At 44.4% G+C, this 27,943-nt stretch overlaps 1 protein-coding gene across 2 annotated transcripts; it reads right to left on the bottom strand.

Annotated features, from left to right (window-relative positions):
- Positions 1-27,445, bottom strand: barhl2 (BarH-like homeobox 2). Of its 2 annotated transcripts, XM_030727443.1 has the most exons (4): positions 27,390-27,445; positions 2,198-2,835; positions 1,389-1,614; positions 1-619 (listed from the first exon to the last, which is right to left on the bottom strand). In XM_030727443.1, the coding sequence occupies exons 2-4, from the start codon at positions 2,748-2,750 to the stop codon at positions 307-309; spliced, it is 1,092 nt and encodes a 363-aa protein (XP_030583303.1). In that variant the 5' UTR covers positions 2,751-2,835; positions 27,390-27,445; the 3' UTR covers positions 1-306. The 2 variants fall into 2 exon arrangements, with proteins under 2 accessions (XP_030583303.1, XP_030583302.1); XM_030727442.1 differs by lacking the exon at positions 27,390-27,445 and having other exon boundaries at positions 2,198-3,134.
- Positions 27,446-27,943: the final 498 nt, after the last annotated feature.

Genomic DNA, 27,943 nt, shown 5'->3' on the forward strand with positions numbered 1-27,943 from the left:
TATTCATTCAGTTCTTCTCCATCTAATAAACTTTATAAGTTTATTTGCTAATGTAAGTGTATTTGTACAAAAGACAAACAAACAATCAGACATGAGCAGTCCTCGCGGCGTGTCTGGGCCCGGACAGGAAGTCTTTAGGACCGGGTTCGGCTGTTCGGGCCCATATTAAATACCTCCTTTACTTCTGTAAATGTCTTTAAATGTGTCTTTTTGGGTGGAGAGAAAAAGTCCTGCAATGTGGTTCCGAAGCAGTTACTCACATCACGTGTTCAACCAGCTTTCTGGTCAGCGTCTTAATTTGGCGTTTTACCGCGGGTGCGGCGTGCCGGGCATGGGGTTAGACATGGGGTTTAGTGCCGGCTGTCCCCCGGGCCCAAGGCCGTGAATGAGCACCCTCGGGACAAGAGGTCTCTGGAGGCTGGGGTGCGGCGAGGAAGGAGTCCGGTACATACTGCTGTACATGGCTGCGGCCGCCGCGGCCGCCGTCGTGCTGTCCACGGTGCCCAGCAGGCTCGGGTGGTAGAAATAGGGCGACGGGAACATTCTCTGTAAGGCCGAGTAGTTTCCTGCTTCCGCCAGCAGCTCTAATCCGACCGCCGTTTGCCTCTTCCACTTCGTCCTGAAACCAGATCAAAATACAGCAGATGAATTATTTAATCACTCGCTGATTCCCCGAACGCGCCTTTAATTGGTATGCAGAGGCCTAATTATTGCGGGCACGAATATATGGTTATGGTTTAATTAGGCAAAAAAAAAAAAAAAAAAAAGCTTCAATCCAGTCACGCTGAATATACTACAAAATATAATACACGCAGCTTCTTTCATAAAGTTCAAATAAAGATTTATTTTGAAGGCTAAAATGTAAAGAGACGTTTTTAGAAGCGCATGTTGAATATTTACCGCGCAGTAAAATACATCAGGACACTGTAATTAAACAAACGCACCAGTTCATTAACGCTGACATCGTTTATGCCACAAGACTGCGTGAAGCTAAAAACTGGATACAAATTATATACTTTCATATAATCTGTAACTCAGCCCCACACGTGTCTGCAATTATTCAGAAAATCAAACTTAGCGGGGTTTGTGTCGTTTCCACAAATAAAAATAAAACGTGATCAAAATCAGCATTTTTTTCCACAACAAGAATTAAAATAAATTTTTTTTAAATAATATTTTGTCCGTGCACGGGGATTAGAAAGATCAAATATAAGTATATTAGTGCAGGTCTTTACAGCTGGAATTTAAGTAGCTTCAAAACAAATTCTTGAAAAACAAACACGAATAAACGTGGCGGATTTATTTTAACTCTCATCTTTAAGATCCCAGCCTGTGAACAGCGCCATGAATCTGGTTATTGTGTCTGAATGAAAACGGTGCTCGCCTACCGTCTGTTTTGGTACCAGGTCTTCACTTGTGTGTCTGTCAGGTTGAGAGCCGCGGCCAGGTCCATGCGGTCCTGCACGCTGAGGTATTTCTGTCGCTCAAAGCTCCTCTCAAGCTGGTTGAGCTGGTGGTCGGTAAAGGCTGTCCGTGCTTTGCGAGGTTTTTTCGTGCGCACCGGTGGACTGTCTCTGCTACTGGAGATTTCTCGATCACCCTCTTCTTTGGCTCCTACAGGCGCAGAGCAGCGGATTCATTGTGGTTAACCAGAAAAGGCCAGCTGGAAACTTCCTTCACACATCAATATTTTTTTCCTTCGTTTTTTTTTTTTTATTTCGTTTTCCTCTCAAATAAAAACCTGGCGGAGGCGCGCGTGCACCAGCCCCACTCAAACTTTGACCAACTTGCAGAAAGACTTCCTGCCGCCACATGTGAGGCAGAACAAGAGCAATAAAAGAAACGTGTGTATTTGTTATCTGAAGTTTTCTTCTATCAGAAAACGAGAAATCAATATATCAATCCATCTCTATTTGTAGTTGTGTTTCAGTGCGCCATAATCCCCCCTCCAGGAAGAACAATAATCTCTCTAATTGACCCACTAGGGAGGCCCGCGCACGGGGAGAATCACCAGGCTTACATCTGTTTTCATATCTATTAGTCTAATAAAGCAAGCTGGTCCTAGGACAAAATTATTATTATTATTGTTATTATTATTGTTATTATTATTATTCAGTCCCTGGCTGCTCATTAAACTCAGCTGCACTGAACATAGGATCTGATGTTTCTGTGTCAGATGGAGGTGCTGAGCTCTCACCTTTGCATTTCATTTCCAGCTGAATCTCGTCTCTTTTGTCCAACTTGCTTCTGTTCTCGTCTTCTTCCAGCTTGGGCCTGAAGCCGTCCGGAGCCGTGGCACTTTCTGGTTTGGGCGTGTGATGGGGTGAGGATACGCTGGTGCTGTAAGGTGCGCAGGCAGCCAGGGGTTTGCTGTCGCCTAAAATGTCTTTGATTAAAAACGAGGAGGTGGCAGTCCTCGGGGCGCAGCCGGCCCCAGCGAGCGGCGGCTGCTGCTGCTGAGGCGACAGCGGCAAACTCTGCGGCTGGTTGTGGTGATGGTGGTGATGCTGAAGGCTGTCCTGGACCAGATGCGGGTCGGCGGCGTGCTCCATGGTGACCGAGATGGGGGACGAGGGAGCCGTTCCCACAGTGTCTATCTCCGAGCATGGCGACGGGGTGGCCTGGCTCCTGAAATCCGCTGTCCTGCTGTCGAGCCGAAAATCTCCGTTCATTAGCACAGGGTTACCAGAGTTAGACGCGCTGGATAAAATAGTGTCTATCCCAAAACTCGACCCGCTGGATCCTTCCATATTAAGAAAGGACGGATGAAGTCTTCATAACAACAGTGAGATGCTTCTCCTCCGGCACAAATCACAGGAAAGTCAGCGAAATGAACTGTGAGTGAGAAAAAGAATAAAAATAGCTGCGAAATAAACCCAGGAGAGAAGCCAAATCCACGTTTACAGGCGGCTCACACAGCCTATGGTCCAAGGAGTTACATTCAGGGAAAATGCGGAAAAGCAAAGTGTGGGTCTGCGTAGTCCACGTCCCTTTTTGTGTTTGGATATTGAACTTTGTGTTAAAAGTTGAGGCGTATAGAGAGATATACATAGGGCTGACTCCTCGACATCAGGCTCCCCCTTTTTGCTGCTAATCGCTTCAGTGTTGCTCTACAATGACTTCCTATACTGACGTCACGGCCCACGGCAAGGGGGAATTAATATTTTCTCCTTTATAATAAACACTCGACGCCTTTTTCTCTCCCCCACTCCGCACCCACCTTCCTGCGCTCCCATTGGCTTGTATCCTGACCGGCTCCGGCACCTCACCAATCAGCGAGTTGTTTCTTTATCTCGGTAGTTCAATCCAACCATTGCACTGAGTTTAGTGCAGCTCTTTAAAAAAAAAGGAGGAAAAACACAGGCGTGAGCTTTAAGGCCAAGCTGGGAACATTTTAGATTAAATCCTGGCTGCGAAGAAAAAGCTACAGAGGTGGGAATTTAAAGGAAAAAGACTAATTTAATTCAGAGCTTGAAATAATTTCATAAAGCGCAAAAAGTCCTCAGTGGCAGCTCCAGCGCGCTCGGACGGAGAACAAACATTGACTTAATTTCCAGACGTCAAACAGTTTTGAAATCTTTCCTGTTAAAGGTGAGAGAAACGTTCAAAAAGCGCAACTGTCGCCAGATTTGAACTCAGCCAAATTCCAAATTTATAATTTTATAAATAGTTTCTGTGGATGAGAAGCAGATATTTATCTGCTCAGATATTTACGGCCGCGGTGTCGTCGGTGGTATCTGATCTGTCTGTATGGATGTATTCTGAGAGCCGCAAGGTCGACATATTTAGGAGCGGGAGGAGTGGTGACTGTCATGACAGCGCATCTTGTTAATAACCATGTCACCCTAATTAGTAAAGTAATTATGAGGTGCTAATGAGCGTTCAAAGGCAGCAGAAATTCAGCACTTTTTCCCTCCCGATGCGGATCTGAAGGATGTGGAGAAATAAAAAAAAAGTCTGCGGCTGGAGCTGTCAGAGTCTGCGGGGAGAGGCCGACAGTCTGCGGGGAGAGGCTGCACGCTCTCCGGATGATGTCAAAGGTAAGCGCGCGCAGCAGCACAGGTTTCCCTTCCGTGTAATTCCTCTCAGATGGATTGTTTTCCTCTCCTCACAGCCGCTGCGACCTGCTCCAGAATTTGTTGCTGGGCCATCGAAAACGGTCCATTTATTATTATTATTATTGTTATTATTATTATTATTATTTTCTCTACTCCCTCAGCAGGTTGGCATTGAAGACTGTTGATTCTTCCTGTGAAGCGGATGAAGATTTTTGCTGTTAGGTTTGTTCATGTTTATTCATTTTTAAAATTCTTCCAGGGACCTTTACAGTAAAATTATTATTTTTTTAATTATTAAATTGAGCTCTGAGTTTAATAAATTCGGAAGAAATTTATCCTAAAAACTTTGCTTAATTACAAAATAACCAGAACTATATTTAATTTTTTTTCCGGGGCTGCGTCATAAACTAAAATTTAAATGTTCATATTTATTAGCAATTTAAATACTTATTATTACCGTCAATATTTTAATTATTCACGAGCTGAAATGTTCAGTGCTGTAGTATTTTCATTCCACAAAAAAAAAATGTCGATTTTAATTTAAGCCCTTTACACATATATATTTCCACATACACACACACACATATATATATACAGTATATATATATAATATAGATACAAATTTTCCATGCTTTTAAACAAAGTCTATGAAATGTTCTAACTCCAGTCTCCTGAAATGAAATGTCTCGGGCCGCCAGAGGACTGAGATGATGCTGGGTGTGTGGAACATGTCCGCGGATGCGCGCCTCCTCCTGCAGGCGGAGTTTGAGCAGCAGGCGGCGACAGAGCGAGGCCAGCCTCTGCTGCTGCACTGAGGCTGCTGAGCGCACCGGGGCCTCAGCCGCCCTTTAACGAGCCGAATTTCTTCACATTTAACTTACACAACTTCATTTTAAATAGTTATCGACCGCTGATGAAGCTCAACGACATCCTCAAAAACACAGATTTGGAGAGAAGCATGGCACACATGCATCATCCCGCAGTGGAGAGCCAATTAGAATATCCTGTCCGCACGCAGCCTGTAATCAGGCCTTTTCTAAGCCTTATTCCCTACAAATCGCTCAGATCAGATCAAAGCGATGCTTAAACACGTCAGTCAATGCGTGCAGAGGCGCATGGGCAGCTCATCAGCTGCAAACAGGAACAATCAATCGCTTTATTGGGTTTAAGGCGCCGCGGGAGCAAATTGAATGCTACCAGTTAGAGTATCGTCTTATTGGCCTCAGCTGATGGTCGATGATGGGACGGTGTAACGGTGGCTGGCACCATATTGATTCTCTGGCGGCTTTGCGTGTAAGCTGTCACTTCACCGCTGGCGACCTTTAGGTTGCACAGTTGCAGCATTTACGCAGAGACACCCCCGCATTTAGGCTGTCAGTCACTGCGGGACGGAGGTGGTGGCGCTGGGGGAGAGGAGGAGGAGGACAAGTTAAAAAAAAAAAAAAGTTAGCTGTAGCGTTTCTGTAATTAGAATAAATTCATGGGCTGCTGCCTCGCGACCATCTCACTCATTTATATATTTTTAATTTTCATGAGCGCCGTCATTAACAGCAGGATCCAATCAGGGCGGGAGAGCCTGCTACAGGTTTTAAAATGTAAAATGAGATGTTTCCATTTTTAAAACTAAATTTTACATGTTAAACGTCACACTGTGTCTATCAAACAATAAGAAAATATTTTACGAACATTTAAAAATTCAGGGGTCATAAAAAGGTTAAAGAGCAGCTGAAAAAAACAGGAACTGAATAAATTTACAGTTAAATTTCAAACCGACTTCATGAGCTGCTAAACTGATTAACAGGTCATTGTGTGTGTTTGTGTATGATCTAACCTGCTACTGTTACTCACCAATAAATACATCTGAACACGAATCTGAAGCATTACAATCATTTTTGAGAATTTCACTAAAACAAAGTGCTGCACTCAGACCTTCACGTTGTTATGGCATGAAAATGGTGTGAGTGTGAGTGTCAGCAGGCTGCGACTGCCCGAGTGGGCTGGGAGCATTACACTGACTCAAAGCTGCAAGAGGACAGCAGGTATGCATGAAGCCAGAGCAGCACAATGATAAATGAAGCCTTTATTGTCACCGATGTTTTTAATCTTTGAGTCCTCAGAGGACCAACCGTACGAGTCCTCACAGATCCTTCCCCAAAATCTTTAAACGCTGGAGCTCGTCAGCCTGTTGCAGTCACAACTTCTAGGAAAGTATCCAGCAAATATCACACACTTAATCTGTGTGTGTGTGTGTGTGTGTGTGTGTGTAAGATAACCCATGAGAGGAAAAAAAAAGAAACAGGTGAATTTAATACCATAAAAATCAGCTGCTTTTCTCAAAGTTTCTCCTTTTTTATGACGGACAAAAAAATATGTTTTTAGTCTTTTTTAAATGAATGTTTTGGAATTTACAGCTGTTTCGTTTTCTGATGACAAACAAAAACATCTGGATATAAAACCTCCACAGTTACGAGCACGTTTCTGGTATTACTGTGTGGGTTTGGAAATAAATGCAGGCACACTTGAATCTGACCCGGCCTGACCCTCTGTGAGCGACGCTGTGACCTCACAGCCAGCTGACAAAAATGGCACACATGAACTTTTGACTGCTGTTGTTCAGAGACACACAATAAACGTGTTCACAAAGTTATGCAATCAGATCTCAGAGCTGCAGAGATCAGTAACACCTGGTTAAAATGTTACCGTCTCCATTGAAAAATACACAACAAATGGTTTATGACACACGTTGTTACAATGTAGCTGTAATCACATATTACATAATAAACACTAAAGACATTTTTGCTGTGTATTGATGTTAGGCTTGTCTATAAGCATGAGTAACATCTGCAGGACTTCATATTATTAAAAAACATATTAAATAAAAACATAAAAAAAAACGTTTTTAATGATTTATTTGATTTTTGATTAATTTTTGTTTTTTGAGTGATTTTTCCCGCGATTTCAGCCAAATCTAACGGCATCAGAAAATGGAGTTTATTCACAGAAATATAAAAACAATGATATATAATAAATGAAGACTTGGACATCTGATATGAATCCAGCTAAATAACAGAAAACATTCACGACTGTTTGACATAAAAAGCAGATGAGTTATCCAGAGAAATGTGTGGGAATGTTCACAGCAGTTCCTGGCTGTGAGCCCACATGGACGGCCCTCTCTGGGAAACATTTCTCATTCTGGAGGAATAAGGCAAAGATGAGATGTTGCTATTTCAATGCACAATGACATCCTGGGAGCTCTGGAATTAAAGGCTGCACAGTTAAAGTGGCCTGACATTTAAGATGGACATACTGCATATTATTGCAACTTCTCCACGTCCTGCAATAACGAAACATGTGACATTCAAGTTCAGAGCTGAAGTGCAGGTTAGCATTATTATTATTATTATTATACGCCGTGACTGATACAACAGGAAGCAGAGTAAAATCCACTTTTATTCATTGAGTGCGAGCGGCCTCGAAATGAGCATTTTTGGCCTCCTGTGATAAAAAATCTAAACGTGTTAATTATATGTACGTGTATGTTTACAGCCATATTTGTGCCACGCTGAACATTCGAGGAAGCAGCATCAGTGCACGGTTACAAAGAGAGAGGAGAACACAGGGTCTGAGCGTGCTCCAAACACAGACTGGCCCTGACAAGGTTGTTATAACAGTCGGAGGGGTCTATACAATCACTTAATTACCAAAGCTGTCAGTCACAGAGGGTCGCTGCTGGCTCCATCCATGGCTGCGAGCGGCGTTCCACTCGCAGCCTCCCTGAGTGATTGATCCATGCTGATGGCATCGCAGAAATAATTACAACTCGTCTCCTGATGTGTGATTCCATACCACGTTCACGCTTCACAAAGGTAATCGGGGGGATCAGGAGGGGTCAGTGCCATTTCCTATTACCTGAAGTCCGAGCAAAAGGGTAAAACAATGCAAACAGAGACAGAGGGGGAGAAAAGACAGAGGGGGAGGTGGACGCGGACGCAGGAAGCTTATGTACACTTTGTCAAATTATGCTGTGATTTTTTTCCCCCTCCAGAAACGGCACATACCGCAACAGATTGATGTTGTCCAACACGGGCGAATGGAAATGCAGAACAATCACCGGGTCATTAAGCTGATTGGCATCACAGTTGTCAAGCTATTGGAGGCTAAATGGGGGGGGGGGGGGGGGGGCTCATTCACAGGAGTCTCCCGCCTGAAGTCACTTTGAAAGCAGTGATGGAGTTTAGTTTGAGAATGTGTGCCAGCATTTCCACCTCTGCAGGGGGCACTGAAGAAATGTGATAACACCCGAATCATCTCAAACTTCGGAAAGCTTTCAGTAAAACAGCGGAAATTTGTTCTCTTCCTTTTCCAGAGAATCCAGTCAAACGCACTTCAGTCTCAGTGCCACCTGTGATTTTCTCCTCTGGAGGGTGTTCAGAGGAAAGTGGCCACACATCAGTCCACAAACCCTCCTCAAAGTTTCTGCCTTCCAGTTTCGTTCATTATTATTCGTGATTATTCTCTGACAACATATCGATCTGATGTTCTCTTCATAGATGCTGAGAACGAAGCATCGCTGGCTCTGAGTTAACTGACAGCGAGAAGGAGCTCAAATTATGGAGTCTGCCACACAGTTTCAGAAGCTCTGTGTGGAGGCGTTCATACTGAGAGTGAAGCATTAACCAGTTTAACGGGTTCCCTGGGACGACTGGCAGAGACACGGCGCGTGTGCGCCATCCTTCAGGTCCCGACAGCATCGTCGTCGTCACCGCGGCGCCGTAAACAAAAAAAGAAGGCGCAGTAAACACAAAGAGAACAATGTAAACGAGTAAACAATGTACATATGCTATCTGCACCTGAAGGGCCCGTCCCGGTCTACCTGTGTTGCTGTGAGCAGGCAAAGAGGGGGGATGATGTCACTAATGAACCGTGCAAAATACGGCGGTGAATAATGAAACACAACACTGCATTTTGCAACAGAAAGAATAAAAGGTGAGATCATCAGCAAGCAAGGGAGGCAAGAGTGAAAGAAAGCAAGCAATGATTAAATGATCAAAAGCTGGCAGAGCGAGTCTATGTGTCACTGCAAGGCACACTCATCTACCCACAAGTGAAAGTTAGGTTTCAAGCACAGTGTAATTATAGCTGGGGATGTCAGTTTGACATTAATGCAGCCAGCAGAAATTCTCTAATTGGCCTCAGAGGAGAAAGTGAACCAGAAAATATATTAACATTTTAAAAAAGCATATTTTGCCTAATCCTTTCACTTTCCAACAATATTTGAAGACCAAAATGCCCCAGGCATGAGAATTTAAATGAGCAATTTTGTTTTTGAAGGAAACGGCCAATGAGACAGAAAATAGACTAAAGGGAAATCATTAGTGTATGAGAGATCCTGACAGGCTCGCCTTGCTGACTGGCTGGCCTGTCACTAGGAGTCTGTGTTCTTCAGCTCCACGCTATGAGCTAAGCTGATAACATGAAAAGACCCATAAACGTGCAGCCAGAAGTCAAAGCCTATTATCTAGAAATTCAAATGCAGGGGTAAGGATGAGCGGAAAAAAAAAAAGAGAGAGAGAAGTGAGGGGTAGGCGGAGCTCTCCGTGTCTCCTGTAGGGGGAAACTGGCCAGATGGAGAGATCTTGTAATGGGCCCTGTTATCCGACACAAACGTGTGGCAGCAGCACTGCCAGAAAATACTGCAGCAAATCACAACATCACTCAAAAAACGGGGACATAAAAGCAGAGAGAACGTGGATGGCAACAAACTGCTTAAAGTTAGGGAGCGATGCAATGTCACATGTGCCCGGGCTGATGTGATATGACCATATCAGAGAAACACAGCTAAGTGCAGTCAGGAGACGTTAGCCCGGTCCCCCAGTGATGAAGCAGCTGAGGCAAGCATCGCCCCTGGCGTGGGACTGCAGGGCAAACTGCTCAGGCTGGAGAGCCTTGCCCTTTTGAAACAAAACAGAGAGGAATGGCCAGGGGAAGCTAGCCGGCATCAGCAAAAGGGGCCAGGTTTATTTCCTCCAGCAATAAAGAGAAAAAAGAATGATTGAGAAGACAGAGGAAAGTGAGAACAACAACAGATCTCAGAGCCTGCGTCTCTTTTTGTGCGACAACAAAGGGCATATGATATTCCAGCTTCCTTACAGCTGGCTGGTCAGAGGTTTCTTCTGGCACCTAAACGTGGCCTGCTTTATTCTGCTCACAATCATACAGGACTGCTTGCCAAGGTATGGGGCTTTCACTTTCCTCCTATAAGGCTGTTACCCTGAACACAGCAATTTAATCAGACCCTTTGATAAACATTTGACACAAAGCAGTGGGCTTCTGTCTCTGCTGCCTACAGCCCAGGGCAAGAGATTGAGACTGACGAATTTTCATCCACAATTTTCTCTATTTTAACTCCACCTGTCAAATAGTATGCCAGTCAGTGTGACACAAAGATGGGGGAAATCAAAGCCTCTCTCATCTTAAAGGAACACAGGCGAGCAGAGGGCTGCGAGTTTAGTGGGGATTACATCCTGATGACGAGCACATGCAAATCAAATGGAATTTTGGGGGCATGAAATATAAATGAAGATAAACAGTGACATAACGCTAATCACCAATCAGCACTCGGCTCACGCTGTATTCACAAGCAGCACAAACAGAAGCACAATCATCACCTTGAGCAAAATGTCAGAAACATCCCAAACCCCTCCCTGCTGGAGATCGCAGCCCAAATCCTCCCTGTTCTCAGCACTCATTTGCAACAAACATCTAACCAGAGGAAACTACAAACTACAGAAGCATTTGACCCTGAAGCACAGAGTATAGTGCAGCCCTTCCTCACCCAATGGAAGCAGGCTCAGGTCACCAGGGTCAACACCTTCTACGCTGAGCCTACAGCAGGATGGAAGCCGCAGACTCGTGGAAGCATCGGGGGACTTAACATGGCCTGAGAGCTTTGTGGACCAGCAGCAAAGCTCCCCGGACACCACGGAGGGAAAGTGGGCTACAGTAATGCAACACAGGCAGCAAATCTAAATGCAAAATGTGATTATCTGTTCATTAAGTCCCATAAATGAGGTGAGCAGCGCCTCTTACTAGACTGTCATTGCAGCAGCTCTGGACCCAGCCTGCACAGTAACACCAAGAAGCATCATATCCAGCATTCCAGAGGCATCAATGCTGAGAATTAAATGATATGACCTCTGGCTATGCTATGGCCTTCAAATCTAAATCCCTACCTGACCAGCAAGAATCATCCTCCTTTAGTCATTCCTCCTGCATACCAAACACGCTCGGCACTGAATCACATCTCCATGAATCTTTTGATTCCTTTCAATCAGTTTCAAGGACTGTAAACAATGGAGCCGCGAATATGATGGGGAAGTAAATCTACCTCGGCTCAATTAAGGAGCTGCCCCACAGCCTCCTGCAGCCCTCAGAGACAGAGGCTATAATTAGAAGAGGGCAGTAAACTTGCAGACATTATTGATGATCTGCTCCTGACACTTTCCTCGTGTTAGCATTAGCATTTTCCCTGAGCTGGGGCTCATGTCGAGAGAGGCTGGTCTCTGAGAGTCCATGTCAGCAGGGGGGCTATATACGAGCTGCACAGCAAAGCCACATTATGGCTGCAGAGGAGAGAGAGAGACAGAGAGAGAGAGAGAGAGAGAGAGAGAGAGAGAGACACCTGGGCTCTCCTTCAGACCCCTCTCCGAGCTCGTCCACCTGATGGGAACACGGAGACTTGGCTGTTCTCCCTCTCATCAATACAGCCGGGCTCTTTGTCAGTAATTTGCAATAAGTGTCCACGCCACATCTTAAGGGACCTGGAAATCATTACTGGCTCAGGCCCTACTCTGCTACTAATTGGATGCGTTGGGCCTTATCAGCTGAGGATTTTCGAGACCTTTGACAGATACCAATTCGAAAATCATTGTTCAGTTGTCAATTTAAGAGACCGTTAAAAGAGCTTATTTTAATTTTAATTGGAACTTCCTCCTGCCTTCACAGTGAGCTGTGAGGATTAAAAATGAGCTCAGTGTGTGTGTGTGTGTGTGTGTGTGTGTGTGTAGAGGTAAACTATGCAGGTTAAATTGACGGGTAACAGCTCTGACCAGGGTACGAATGAAGACAGCATGCGTGCACATTTAGTTTACAAGAATCTCACCGCCTTCCTGGGACTTCATCATCAACATCAAATAAGTCGGAATCTGAGCGGCAAAGCTCCCAATTAAGCAAAAGCTGCATCCGCTTAAGATGTTTGTGCGAGTGTGCCGCGACCATCATCGATCACCCCCAGTAAACTGAGCGGCTGATAGTGCTGCCCTAACATATTTATGTGGTGCGCTCTCTCAATGACCCTGAACTGAAACTCTCTTGGTTTTAATAAGGCCTGGGAAGGCTCTGCCCTGACTAGATATGCAGCTACGCGGGGGAATCGCTGCGAATGCGGCCAGATGAGGCAAAAAAGCTAATATGCATAAACAGGCGTATGGCCGGGATGAGCCGCTCGTGGTGACACGGCCACCCAGGAGCAGAGGCCACGCGACCGAGGGCGACAGGCAGAGGCTCGGCAATGAAAGGGAAGCGAATTGTTTTGACACCACTGATGATTTAGGATGCCAGAAATCCCGTTTTAAATCATGGTGACTTTATTTGTGAAGTCAAATATCACCCCGACATGCTGAAACGTGCAGCGCGGTTCACACAGAAGAAAGTGTGCAATGTTTGAGAAAAAACCCTGTTTTTATTTTATTTTTAAGTAAATAGAGCTGTCATGTGATAATAAAGCTGGCATTAATGTTAATTCTCCCATCCAGTATTTGCAGTATTAGAGGCTTAGAGCAGAAGAGCAGTGCTGTTCAGAGGGTAAAAAGTCTCTAATTAAGGAGTAGACAGGAGGAAAATTGCCAAGGTATAAAAGAGCTTTCTTCCTGCCTCTCTCTCCTGCTTTTTCACAACCACGTCTCTGGGAGCCGGCGTTGTGTTTGCCGGCTGTTTTACTCGCTGTCAGAAAGGATTTGAGGCGAGGAGCCATCTAAGCATGCGTACGAGAGGATTCATTTGACCTCATTATACATCAATAAAGAAGGAAGCCGGTTTACTAAATATCACCATGCTGCCCACACTTCATGTCAGATCAGGCAGGAGTGTGCGAAAAAGATGATTCCAGAAACGTCTGGTGAGCGGGGGGGATGGGGAGGGGCGGGGGGGGGTGGGGTGGGGGTGGGGGGGGGGTTGAACCCTGACTAGCCAGGAGGGATTCTGACAAGCACAGGAAAAAAGCAGGAACGCAAAGCCCTGTTTAAGAGCAGAGCAACTGAAGAAAAAGATTTATGCTTTTAATTAATGGCAATTAAACCATGCCTGTCGGGCTGGCCTATGGCAATTGTTCTCAGTAAAAAGGAGGCCGAGCTGGTGACAAGCATTTGAATCCACTAAGTTCTACCAAGGGAGCTGACACTGCAGGCATCAAACCTAAACTAAATCAATAAAAGAATTAAACTTTCATAAATTGCATTTTGACAACTATCAGATAGCACTAAGCTTTGATATTACGAATTCCTCCGAGGTGATGCAAACAAGGAGAGGCGCACTTAGAGATCCAAACAATCAAAGGGTCTCGTTAGCATGCGCTGTCAGATGCAGCAGTGCTATTAATTACTACAAATTAATGTGACTCTCTCCACCTCTGCTGATTGGAATGATAATCAAGCTCGGCTCTGCACGGGGAACATATGCAACCCTGCCAAAAATAATAAGGGCAGAAACCAACAGACGCTCCTCTATGGGTGTGTTTACAAGCCCGAAATGCTTGTTGCTTTATCCTGCAGCCACACACACACACACACACACACACACATACACACGTGCACGCACACAAAGCTGCACTGCTTTTTCTAATTTGCTGTGTTTGTACATACATGTACATAATGTTCTTCTTCATTTGATTTTTCAATGCAGCCCTGCATCAGTCGGACACACAAACAAGACTTCAAGTTTGCTGATCATTTACAGCTTCTCTCCTCACACACACACACACACACACACACACACACACACACACACACACACCATCTATTTGTAAGAAGAAAAAGTAGCAGTTAAACTGAGCAATATGTGTTCAGACAAATGTAGGCGTGACACCGTCTCGCAGAGAAAGGGAAAAAATGGGGGGGTTAGTAGGAAGTGCTCAGAGCTGACAGCTCAAACATCCTGTCACTTAAATCAGTGTTCATATCTGCGCATCACGAACCCAGAAACAACAGCATCCAGCGCCACTGTGCTCCCCAGCGCCAACAGGCTTCCTAAATGAGACTGAAAGCAGTAATTACTGCACGCCCCCACGCTAAATTGTTTACCATGAGACTGATCCAGCTTGCTGGTGCTGCTTACTCACCCAATTTTTCATCCTTAATATCAAACATCTTTCATGGCATTCAGCTAACACTAATGCACTGGAGCTCACACCAGGCTAATTTGCTCAGCGGTTATGTATTATTCATAATTATTCAATGCATTTTCAGAGTCAAATTTGCAAAATTCTATCAGTATACTTAAGTTTACACACATAATACAAAATGTAAGATTTTATGTTTCCCTACAAGACACAATCGCTTTAAGGGAAATACATTTTACAGAAGTTGGCAATGTAAATTTAATGGCACAGATAAATGGATATTCTGCCTTGTGAGCATTAACATGTGGAAATTATTGTAATAACTGTAAATGCCCAGCAACGCATTTTAAGGGAACAAAGCGAGGATGATGAGCTGCAGTGGAGACAAATGTCTTCACTCTTTATTGGCAGGTGAGTGCTGTCAGTGCCACAGAGCAGCAGCTGGCCTGCATGCGTTTGCCCTTGTTGATGCTACCTTAAAGTGTAGCTTACATGATCTCACTCCCCTGATAAATTTGTCCCAGACTCCACCTGCCTTTGGCAGCCCCCTGACCCCGGCCTGATCAGCGGCGCACCCCCGAGGACCCTAATCGTGACCTGATGGCAGCTGGGAGAGCGTTACTGGCTGCTGTTTGTGTGGCGGGTGAGACTGCAGCCATTCGACCGGGTAAAACGGAGCCCGTCGAGAAGCTAACCTCTCCTCATCTGAGGAACGGGACGGGGATGGAGGCACTCACTTCAGACTAATTTTTATGCAATTCTCACTCTCTGATCTCAAGTTAAAAGACAGTGTCGACACTCTTAAGAGCACGCTCAACTCTTTTGTGCATAATATGCCTAAAATTCAGGTCATCTGTTGTATTTTTAATTTCTGACAAAGTATTCCACCTTCATGAGGAAATATGTAAAACAAAGGTGTGACACTGTGCTCTGTGATTAACCTGTTCCCACCGTCACAGAGGGATTTTAAGAGTCGTGAAATGTGCTGCGATGCAAATGAATCCTGCAATATTAAGTGAAGAACCTATGGACAGATGTATAACGGTGCCTGGTAATAAAGAATGTATTGCATTATGTGTAACCCCTTCTCTGATTTTAATGCTCAGCATTTATATGCAGTTAGACCTCATTATGATAATTTGATATTTTGACTGAATGGCTAGAGGCAGGATTATAAGAGAAGTCTGTTTTAGAATGTTAATGTCTGCCTTTGAAACTAATGCATGTATTTATTGATTTTTCACTCCTAAATCTATCCTTCTTAAGTTGTCATGGTTTAGTTGGAGGGGGTGGGGGGCGTGATGGGAGGAGGGCTTCTTCTTTAACAAAGTGGTCAGGGCCTGAAGTGAGGAATGCAAGCTATGCGTAATCATTAACAGCGAATCCCTCACAATCGTGTTTTACGCCTCATCTTTGTCTTCTTCTTTTTTGTCCCCTTCTTCAATGTCACATTTCACAGATGTAGCATTAGCTACGAGACACAAGCACAGGCAGGAACAAGGGAGGGAAAGGGTGGAGAAAAACCTGGCGGAGGAGAATCTGAGAGACAGATTAATGCCTTGCTGGTACTTCAGTGTATCAGGACAAGGATTACGGCGGTAACAGCTGTGCCCATGAGTCCCCTGACTGAGAAGAATTACAAGTATTATCACCTACATCATTAAAGTAGGGTTCATAGATGTGGAATGGCTTCAATCAATTCATCCCCAGATAACACCGAGCCAGCTGGACCCCCTGCGTGAGAACTTGACTTAATTGGCCAGTAAGTGGCGGGGAAGGGTGCATGCTATTTGATCAAATTACGGGGGCCCTGACTAAGGGATTACAATTTTCAGATGAGTGCAGAAGGAGGTGATCTGCGATGGAGACAGACTGCGGGTCGGGGCTACGGTTAGCACGGGCCCGTATAAGGCTGTCCGTGGCTAAGTGTGAGGCCAGTGAAAAATGGTGGCCCACTTGGCACTGGGGAAGGGGAGGAAGAAAGCCGTATCCAGGTCAGCCGTTTGCTGGGGGAAATATACTCATTCATCATCCCCCCTTGGCCTCATTTCTGGATGGTGATACTTGTAAACTAATAAGTTCCTTGTGCTATTTAGTTTGGATCCTTATGCTTCGAATCCAGTTACTTTTACTCTATTCAGACAGGGAGATGGGGGGTAAAAAGATAAAGGACGGTATGACCAGAAGAAAGAATGAACTCTAAAAAGTGCCAAAAACATTTGGGACAACAACAATGGATTTGTCTGCCTCTAAAATCATAGTTCTGATTCTCACAGAACAGAGGGGCACCCCCTGTGCTGAACTTCCCAGATGATTATTCAAATGTTTAATTAGCATTCAGATGTATGGTTAGGCTCTTGTGGCTATAATGCATACACAACTAAATCTGCTCCAGTAACCATAAAACCAGCCAAAAGAATTGGAGAGATAACAGGAATTTAAATTAGTTAAAATGCCAACGCTTCGCTGAAATTACCTCTTTGCAATATTCATGGCTGAAATGGCTTGGCTGAAAGGCATTTTCATTATCATTATTCCTAAGTAGAGTACAATTTAGTCATCAGTGCCCAACCCGGTTGCAGTTTTATTTCGGAGGTGGGAAGGAATTCACCTTTACAGGACATGAAGGTAAAGAGACTCTAATTAGTCGTGGGGCCTGAAAGGCAACAGGAAATCTAAAAAACAGGCGAACTGGACTCTGTTTACAAAACCGGCAACTGCAGCGTGCACGTTTGGGAGCGCGCACGTTTGGGAGCATGCACATTTAGGAGCGTGCACGTTTAGGAGCGCGCACGTTTGGGAGCATGCACATTTAGGAGCGTGCACGATTAGGAGCGCGCACGTTTGGGAGCGTGCATGTTTGGGAGCGTGCATGTTTGGGAGTGTACACGTTTTGGAGTGTGCACGTTTGGAAGCGTGCACGTGTAGAGGGGAAAAGAGTGGAGAGTGAGTCTTCACGGCCATTTCTCAGGATAATTCCTTGCTGGAGAGCATGTTTGTCATCGCCGTGAGAGTGTGGTGCACATTAATTCTAGTTTCTGCTGGAGTGTAATTCTGGCAAAATGAGCGGCCCTCCAGGGGGCCCTGCATGTCGACTAACTACTGGACAGAATTAGACTCCACAGTGCCTGCTATTCATAATGTCATTAATATAAAGGCAATTAAATGAGTTTTTAACCTCCAACCTCTTATTGTTATTAATGAACAAGCGGATGGAACAAAAACCCACCGAGATGAAGCTGGTAATTATCTTTTGCATCAAGCCTTTGAAACAGGTCTGAAAATTAAAGCTTAGCGAATGAATTGTTAGGGTTTGTTTCCAGGCAAACCCAGAGGGAGATGATGTGGTTTAATTTAATCACATGATGTCATACCAGGAGGGTTAATTAGATGGCTTTTTACTGTCGCCGGGCTCCTCAAACAAACACAGCATCTCCACCAACTATCAAACTGTCACACTGGTCATTAGCATCTCATCCTGTTTCACTGTATGCTGTAATAAAAAAATGCTGTATGATCAGGGTAATTAAAAAAGTATGGAGACAGACTGCCTGAAGGTCATGTGTCTCGATATGCTCATTATGGCTTTTTTACCATAGTAATTATGTAAGTGATTGTGCAGCTCAGCCAGTGTTAACAAGTTCCTCACACGCTGACATTATGAAGCAGCCACGGTGGATTTCACACACCGAGAATGAAGCGATTCCTCCTCAAGAACATCTGAGAACGCGCCACAAAACTTGTTTGACCAAAGCAAAAAAAAAAAGCAGCAGTGAAAGGGCAGGTTCTTATCCTCTAACCCTCCCTGCTCCCCAGACGGCGTAGGCAAAGGTCAGGGGTCATCGTCACTGTGTACCCGCTCCTGCAAACAGCTCATTAGTGAGTCGGCAGTCTCACCGCAGACAGCACTCTTGGGAGCGGGGTCACGTCGGTACCTGCTCCACGCCCCGTTTATTTAGAGGTCTCTTTAGGGACCGCTCTGTGATTTCCTCACTCCTGCTTCTTGTTTAATTAATAATTAACTCATGTCAACTGCTTGTTTACCCACACGGGGTAAGGAAGAGGGAGATGAAGATGCTGCAGTGCAATGACAGCGATATTTCACATTTATTTGTGATAACTGAGCCGTGCCAGCCTTGTAATTACTGCTCTTTAGCTGCCACATTTAAACAGAAAATCCTAATATCTGCACATAATATCTTTGCTTCACGGTCAAAAGTAATTCTTCTTCTGAAAAACAGGAGATCTGCCCAGTGGATACTGCAGCCGAGCTGAACCTCGCTTTAATCTCACAATTTCCAGTCTCACATTCTCTGCATGGCTCCCAAATTGGAATAAATATGAAGTGTGATATTTCACAAGTCCTTGGACTGCTAACTAAGCTGTCAAATGGGTAAACTGCTCTCCATCTCGCTGACAACAATCTGCAAATGAGCTACAAGCAATTTACTGTGATTATTCTGGCAAATCAGTCCAGCAGTTTTTTCCATCCAATCAGTCGTCTCTGAGAGGAGGACAGAGAGGTTACCCATCAAAGTCTTCACCTTAGCTCATTTGGCTAATGCATTTGTTTGAAATCTGGCTGTTATTCAGCAATCGTGACAATTACCGGTGAAACGAAGAAAGACAGGGGTTAAAGCCTGACGTCTTTATTACGGTCGTCTCCGACTGCAGAAGCCGCTGCCGTGGTGGGAGCGCACAGATTTGACAGTGGATAAATCTGTCTGTCTGGAGGTCAACAGAAGTGAAGAGGTTCCCCGACCTTGCGACCCACAGGTCTGACTTGACATCTCTATCTATAGCCTGTGCCGTGACAAAGGCACAGCTGACAGATCGACAGAGAAAATAAAAGAGCAGACTGCACTTCTGATGACCTGACCGGGATCTGCTGAAGGACGATAATTGCACGGTTAAGTGTCAGTCCTACGGCTGCTCCTGTATGTTTATGATGTTTGGAATATTGATGTGTTTCCCACTTTGTTGGGATATGCTGGAATCATACAGTAAGTCTGTCAATGGCAGAAACATTTCCACTTTATACAATGTTACAGCTTCACTTCACTTCACAGAGCTGGTAGTTAGTTACTGTGGTTACTGGTTACTTTGAGTCAAAACCTGAACCTAATTTCTTAAATATGTAGCATTTCAATAGGTTAAACTTATGTTTACATGTTACTGTGTTACCAATAATATTGCAGTTCCATAATAAATAGCCCGAGACTGACAGGAGTAATTTCACTGACAGTACTTCTACGCCTGCATTACTGCATAATCTTGTATAATGTATAATGTTAGCATCACAAACTGGTAAAGGTACAGTTGGATTGGACTGTGCAGGTACACAGCAACATTAAATAACCTGGTTAATTTTATAACAAAATACTGGAGACTGATGAAATCACACCTTCTCACAGTGATGCTCAAACATCAGCTGGTTGTTAAAAAATGAAACATGGAGGTCAGTCCTCGGCCTTCAGGACTCCCGTTAGCCATATTTGAGAAATCGTTGATTAATTGCAACCCCGCTAAGAGCAGAAAGTGTCCTCCGATGTTCTTCGTGTATCACTTTGCCAGTGCACGCGTCTGGCTCAAGCCCCCGTGGCTCTGATGGCATTCATTGACTGTCTTGCTGTGATTAATGATCACGTGTTAAACATGCACATTGTGGACACTCTTACACAGATGTGGGAGAGAGGCCATCTCTGGAGAAGCACTTATCTCTGACTGTGAGCTCAGCATTTGGGATGGGATGAAAGAGAGGAGCACGGCTCCGGTCTGCAGGCCCCAGAGCCGACCTACGCTGCATCGCAGTGACATTGAGGATATTTAAAGACATGGCCTCCCCCCACTGGGCCTCAGACAATGGGCTTGGGTACCAAGGAAATTCATGGCTGAGGCATGATAAAAGATTGGAAAATAGAAGCTCGAGCAGATACGGACTTTTTGTGTTCAAATAGAAGATAAATGATGCCAATAAATCAATTTAGGACTCAAACTGAGTCATAGCGCGGTGTTTTAGCTCAAAGCTACATTTAGTGTCCCTGGAAATCCCCAAACACTGTCAAGTTATGCATGTGATCATAGTCCTGTGATTCCCTACATGCTTCCTTCTGGTCACCGCTGCACATTGCAAAGCTCACCACTGATCTAGGCTTTAAGGAACTAAGAGATTCACTGCAGTGACAGTGTTTACACAGTGGGGTCCACATGGCAGGCCTCTGTATGGAAGCACAGGCCAGCATCAATCAACCAAGCACCAGGCAGCCACCAGCCATCAGGACCAACCACTGTTCAGACTGATTATCAGAGAAGCTCTCCAGCTTCAGCCCAGCCCCCTGCCCCTTTACCCCACCTCCTGATGACCAACAAGGCTTGGCAGGCTGCAGCTGAAATGTCTTGGCCGGTACAGCCAAGGACCCACCATTACCAGGAGCCGCGTGAACACCAAACAATTTGACCCTGTTAGCCGAGGGGCAGTTGAAGCAAAGTGCAAGAAAAAGGCACCAAAGAAAAAGCCCTTGAATGAGAGAGGTCAGTATTGGAGCATGTGATTGAGCTAATTGAAATCAACATTCATGATTGGACACACAGGCTGGGGCATTTGGCAGCACATCTCATGCCAACATCAGTCACCGTTCGACGCTGCCCTGCCGGCACTGAGGGCGGCCTGCTGAGGAGCGGCAGGGGTTGCACGCCTGTCACAAGTTTAAAAAGGGAGGGATCGCAGAGGGGCCGCTGCTCTGTGCATCACCGCTGCTCTGTGCGCCTGCATCAGCGCTGCTTCACAAGGACATCACAGATATGGATTGGAGGGAGCTCTGAGCTTTCAGCCTGAGTCGAGGCTGGACTGAGTGTAGAGCACTCTCACCTCTCAGCAGGCTGCTTTGGGCCAGTGTTAATGGTGGCTGCTCTACAGAGCCGTGCCAGCCCACACACACACACACCCCCTGCAACTCTACGCTAGCCCAAGGCTGCACACATTAATGCCACACTAATTAGCAAAGGAGCTGACCAACCATTATGCACAGTTCAGTCAAGATTCAGAGGTTAAAGGGTACTCTAATGCTGCATCACACACTTCAGCATGATCTAATCTACAGTACAAATGAGGCAGCTGTGTATGGGTTGGGATGGAGGGGTTACATGCAGTCCCTAAACCTACTTTCTACACCCACTACTCCAAACCCACTTTAAGCTGTGAGCAGTTTGTGCGACGCGTTAGCAGTCCGATCATGGAGCGTCTGCCAGTTCGTTGTGTTTAGGCTGGATGGAGAAATTGTTTGTTACATAAATTACACAACAAAAGCTGAGTTGCCAGCAGCAACCTCGCGGTATTAGACAGTCTCTATTTGAAATTTTAAGCTGCACTGTGATTATTACAAGCCACATTAATTTAGTTACTGCCTGCTTCACATTCGATACAAATACACAAACCAATACTCATCTAAACAAGAGATCTCATTAGTGAGACACGATTATTTCACTGGCTTCTAGTTGGAGACAGAAAACACTGCTGCCTCCTCATCGTCACCATAACCTGGAAAAAAGGAGCGCAGCTTTATTATCCGCTCACTGCTTCATTTAAGATCCAGAAAAAACAGTGACCCATTTTCTGCCACTTGCTTTTGTCAGGGCGTGTCACACACTAAAACCCAACCAACGCATTAACAAAATGTGACAGGACACATGCTTTTGTTTGAATCTGCTGAGTAACAACTGGACAATTTCACACAGGATACACTCGGTGATAACCTCCACCTGCTGGTTGCTAATCATATATGATTGCATATGCACCATGATGGGAAGCGTTGAGCCTGGATCGAGTGTTTTACCACTGCCTGAGAGAAGTCTCCAGATCCTTAAGATTTTAGTTTTCACTAAAACCTGGAGATGCAGATGACAACTAAACAACAAGAGCCAGGCTGTCAGCAACAACCCGGCAAATGAAATCAACATTTTAGATACGCCATCCCCAAAGTGCTCTCAAAATGCCAGTTTATCAATCACTGAGGGCAGAAGTGTCTGCGTCACACAGAAGAGGAAAGCCTCGCACAAAGAGCCGTCACCTTTGCTCCTGTATGAAGAAAATGTTACTCCTGTGAAAAGAAAGTTGGCACATGGATCCTGTGAAAAACCAAGTTCACTCAGGACTGAATACTTGGAGAAGTGCCTTCATCAGCAATAACTTGGAGTAATCACTTCCTGTATGACCTTATCGGTCCCTCAGGACGCTGTGGAGGAACTCTTCTTCATTTACTCATAATTACGGCATTTCAGTGGAGGTCTGGACTTTCTTCTTCTCATTTCATGTTTTAAGATAATTATCTCTGATAATGAGAAAATATGAGATGTGTCAGGTGGGCGATGACGGGAACGGCGCGATGGGACTGACAGTCAGAGTCGTGTCATATATTCGAGTATGCGGCTCATATCCTGATGGAATGTTACAATAGTGAGATGCTTCTTACTGCAACACACGAGGATGATGTTTCTTAGTCCAGCTCAAACGTGGCCAAAAATATGATTAAATGGAGTTTCCCACATTGAAATCAAGTATCCTGGATCAGATCCTGATGATGTTCAGATATCAGATCAATCCGGGTTTGAAGGAGACATGATTATTATTTTTTTTAATTTTTTACCTTGACCTTTGACCCTGACCCCTCTATAGCAAAACTGTAAATCATGTAATCATTTCAAATTTGTGCGTGCTTAGAGAAATGCTGCTCTTTCTTCTGTTCGCAGCACAGCTGCTGCCTTTAACCGTGAATCAGAAACGCGCCCGTGAAGCTGCTGTCTGTGAACAAATCCTTTATTTTCATTTATCTTCTTCACGTCTGCTGCAAAACAACAAATTCAGCCTCACCTGTTTCTCAAACTCTACAAACAAATGTGGCAGCTTTACAATAAAACAGCAATATGAAAAAGCTGCCAAAATCATCTTTGAGCTGCTTTGACTGTTACACATTATGTTACCATTAGATTCTGCCACTCATTTCTAAATTATTACAAATATTTTGTGTGCAAACTGAGCAGAGTCGTTATTCTGCACTAATGCAGATTTGCTTCCATTGGAAAATGTTCCACACAGGTCTTCGAGCCTGCTGCCTTCTACATTATTACCCACATGTGTGCAGATTTAATGCAGTATGCACATGCATGAATTTTTTTCCATCATTTGCGTTTAGCTTCTAACACGGGAGCTGCACAAACTAAACCCATACACAGCACACAGACCAGTAACTAATTAATACAAACACATTCATTTAAATCGTGTCAGAAAAAGAGATTTGATGAGATGAATCTGTAGGAAGAAAAGGTGCCGAGAAAATAAAGTCCTCTTTGCTCAGCATTAACAAATGAAGCCTAAGAGCAGCACTAACTGCCGTTATGTCGTATGTTTGTAGCCACGCTGTAAGAGGATGTGCTTGTAACAGATCAAAGTTTCTGTCTGGCACTGGTAACCAGGGGAGAGCTGGTTCTGAAATCTACCCACAGCCCAATTAGCAAGGATGTTTAAAAGAGCAGGCTTGTGACCAGAAGGTTGGAATCCCAGCTGGGACGCTGCTGTGTATCTTAGGTACTTAACCTGAATTGCCTCAGTAAATATCCAGCTGTATTAACAGATACAGCACATACAATGGGAACACACTTACCCTTCATATGGGATTTAATGGGCAACATGAGCACACTGTCAGTTTTGCAGCTTCCTGCAAATAACTTCAATAACTTTGCACAAATGAAAAGTTTGCTGCCATAAAATCACCAAGTGCAGCAGGCTCTGTATTGTCCCAGAGGCGGCCATTACCGTGCCTTTGTCCTAACAGGATGCACAGTTTTGGGGGATTGTCGTGTTGGACTGCAGTCATTTGTATTCCATTAACGCGGTGCTGATCATCTGCCACCATCTGCATAGTTTTACTGCTTGTGATGATGGCGCTGTCATTATGCTTTACAGCATTGTTAAAGCCTGTCTGGGTGGCAGTATCAGAAGAAGTGGCTCATTCAGACGTGGCTCTCCCCTCTGCTTCTCCTTGTATATGCCTGGATCAGAGGTTACAAAGTACACCTCCTGCACACGAGTGCCCGAGGACAAATCTGACCAGCACTTTGCAAAGTGATGCACGGAGCCACTGAGGCAGCGCCGGACTTAAAGGGTCTGCATTGTTAACAGGCACCTTTGACTTCTTATTAGACACAACAGGCAAGTATAAAATATCCCCTCATGCAGCTTCAAAACATGTAGTTACTCACATATATGCTAAATTACCTGGATGTGAAATACAGCAATCCCATCGTTACTATATGTAATACCACATTCCATATTCAGTGTGGATAAATCATGTGTTTTAGTGCACTATAAAAACAAAAATATAGGCCTTCTTTGAATAATGACTTTCCAGTGATTTAATGCCAAAGTCTACTTCCTCCTGAGAGTCCCAGGTGATAGCACTTTGCATATTGTTGTGAACAACATCCGTTTGTGTGTTGGGGGAGAACGCATCGGCCCCTTGGCAATGTAAAGCAGTTCTTTAGTGTGAATCACATAGCTGGAGGTTATCACTTCATATTCCTAAAGTCAGAGGCAAATCAAAGCTCAGAAAATATAATTATTCAAAATACCAAACACAGCTATTTTGTACGTGTGGGTGTTCATTCAGCTTATCTGCAGTGCTGCTTTTAATAGTTTGAATCATATTCAAAGTATGTCATTAGTAATGTTACGCTTATAGCTGAGTGCAAGCTTCTTACTATGCAAGCAAGAAATGCTGTGCAAGTGTACTCTGCAAACAGGATGGATTTCCTTCATTAAAATCGCCCTCATGAGTCGGCAAAGTCGCCTTTGCTGCTCTAAGAAAAATAAATGTTTGGCTCCTATATTAGCAGTTACAAATTCCCAAACAAATTAATTAGTTATCTGTCACATGGCTGTGCCTGTTACTTAATAATCATCTGTTTATTTGGCTTTGTTATTGTACTTCAGATAAGGCAGTGATCTCAGGAACACAGACTGCACTCTGTGTCTGAATGCTGTTGATTTTTAAAGACGTCACAGCCTGAACGCCGTCGAGATCTCACAGATCCCTTCTTCACACTCTTAACCGCTGCATCTTACTGCAACACACTAACAGACGCTGCAACATAAGAGTGTGTGTGTGTGTGTGTGTGTGTGTGTGTGATGTTGGAACATGCATTTGCTTTTTTCTCCTTCCAACAACAGAGAAAATCAGGATGAACGGGCCATCGTTGACCATCGTTGGACCACCCCGCCTCTCCAAAGACAAACGCGTGCTGTCATCATGGTGGCTACAACTGTTCCTACAGTTAGCTAAAGTCTGCTAACATATATTTATATCTTTATAGTGAACGATGAAATATTAGTTGAATCTTATATCTGTTTAAAGTGGCATACTCCTGTAATCTGATTATACACTCCAAGCCGATCTGCATAAAAACTGAATCGATTGAATTCTTTTAGCCAACAAAGTTCCTGCAGGATGAAGTCAGACTGTAAATGAATCTGTTCATGAAATCAGCCGTTCAGAACGATGAGGCGTGGCAGGCTCAGGAAGGCCCGCTGAGCTCCAAAATACAATCTAAAAGGTCCCGTGCCTAACTTTGTTTGACAGCTGGATTTGTGAAGACTTTGAACTCCTCCAGAGCAAGGCTGCTGAGATAACTCCTAACAAGACATCGCTGGTGTGGCATGGGCTAAGAGGGCCTTGAGGCAGACTGCTTTAACCGGCGTGGAGGGCCAACTGTGGGCCACAACCATTAATGGTATGGGAGGGTGATGGAAAACTGCTTGGCCCAAATTTGCATGCTAAAAGAAAAAAAGAGAAGAAAAAACGCCAATGGCACATTCAAATAACAAGACAACAGAGGAGGAGGAGAAGAGGCATGGTGGGAAGAGTCAGCAGCATCTTTAATAATACGAGGGAAAGTCAGAAAAGGAAAACTCTGCCTATAGGTATGGGGCTAATTAACAAAGTTTTGTCTGAGAGAGGAATCCGGGGCAAAAGAGAATGGTTAGATTCAATATTCCCCAAAGATTGTCTTCAAAGCTTAAACCGAGGATATTAAATGCATCAGAAATAATAATAATGCAAGCATGCGTGTCACTGCTGCCGGCTTCTGTGTCTTTGAGTAGGCAAGATGCGTCTGTGCGTTAATATCCACTGCGCGGGAAACAGGCTTTAAACTTCTGAAATACTGTAATGCTCACAATCAGCAAACAGCAGTTTTCATTAAAAGGAAGAAGATTTCCATATATGCATATTTTCACACATGCCTCCTCCTCCCTGCAGAGCCCCCATTACTAATTAAAACTCCTGACAAACTGTCTGTCTGTGTGGGACACGGTCATCGCTGCGCGCTGATGAGAAAATGAAGTTTATTTTTTAAACACATTGTTCTTCAGTCACAAGGCATCCACATTTATCTCCACCATAACGAAGCTCCTCCCACTTTCATCTCAGCAGGACGGCCAGTCTCATTCCTGCTGCTCAGTCCACACACTCACTACTACCAAAGACTCAGTGATACCCACAGTTTCATATCTGACTGTGAGACAGAGATTAAAGACTCTTAGCGCAGTTATTAAGTCGACAATTGACAATAATATTTGTTTTGTTTTTTTAGTACAACAAATCTCCCAAAAAACTCTGTAACCACGGCCAAATTCATCACACTAACCAGTGATCGATGGTAACAATGGATAACTGGTCTCCTTCTTACTCTGAGCAGCAGGTTGTTTAACCACTGCAGTTTACCTCATCATCATCTCATGTAAACGATCCAGCTGAAAATAAACACACTCTGTTTGAATCCTTAAAATATTACAGAGCCTCTACAAGAACAGTCTTGGTGGTCAACGCGAAGTGCAACACAACGAGACGAATCACAAGTTTTCTCGAGGGAAATCGAACACTTACTGTACACTGATCCTTTGACTCCATGCATTAAAGGACCACTGAGGCTCGGCGGAGTTCTCTCCGAGTACTTTGATGGTGTACCGTTGACAGGAAAAACACGCCTCACCTTCAATGGCTGCCATCTTGAATATGTAGGGAAAAGGGAGGGGCCAGCAAACATGTGGCGTGGTGATGTGTGATAAACTGTGTCCACTGTAGGATCATCGATGATGTGGCTGACAGTCAGTGACTTCAGCTCTGTCAGCGTGTCCAACTCTGAGAGTGAAGCTGGAATCAGAGTTTAAGGGTTCGATGGTGCAAAGGAGGATTTATTGGTTTGCCAGAAAGATGCAGATCACAGAAATGTGTTTGTGTGTCTCTGAAACACCAACAAAGTTGGATCATTAAGAGGACATACATTTCTAGAAACATGTATTTACTTTTATTGCACTTGGGAAAATGTCAGGTGACTGGGAGATAGTGTGAATGCTGAAAATGTGTTTCGGGGTGAGTCAAACATTTGAGACCCCTGCAGTGAAGTAAAACACACAACATAGTTTCTGTGACTGCAGCTG

Source organism: Archocentrus centrarchus, chromosome 4 (assembly GCF_007364275.1).
Source record: "Archocentrus centrarchus isolate MPI-CPG fArcCen1 chromosome 4, fArcCen1, whole genome shotgun sequence".
NCBI classification, from domain to species: domain Eukaryota; kingdom Metazoa; phylum Chordata; class Actinopteri; order Cichliformes; family Cichlidae; genus Archocentrus; species Archocentrus centrarchus.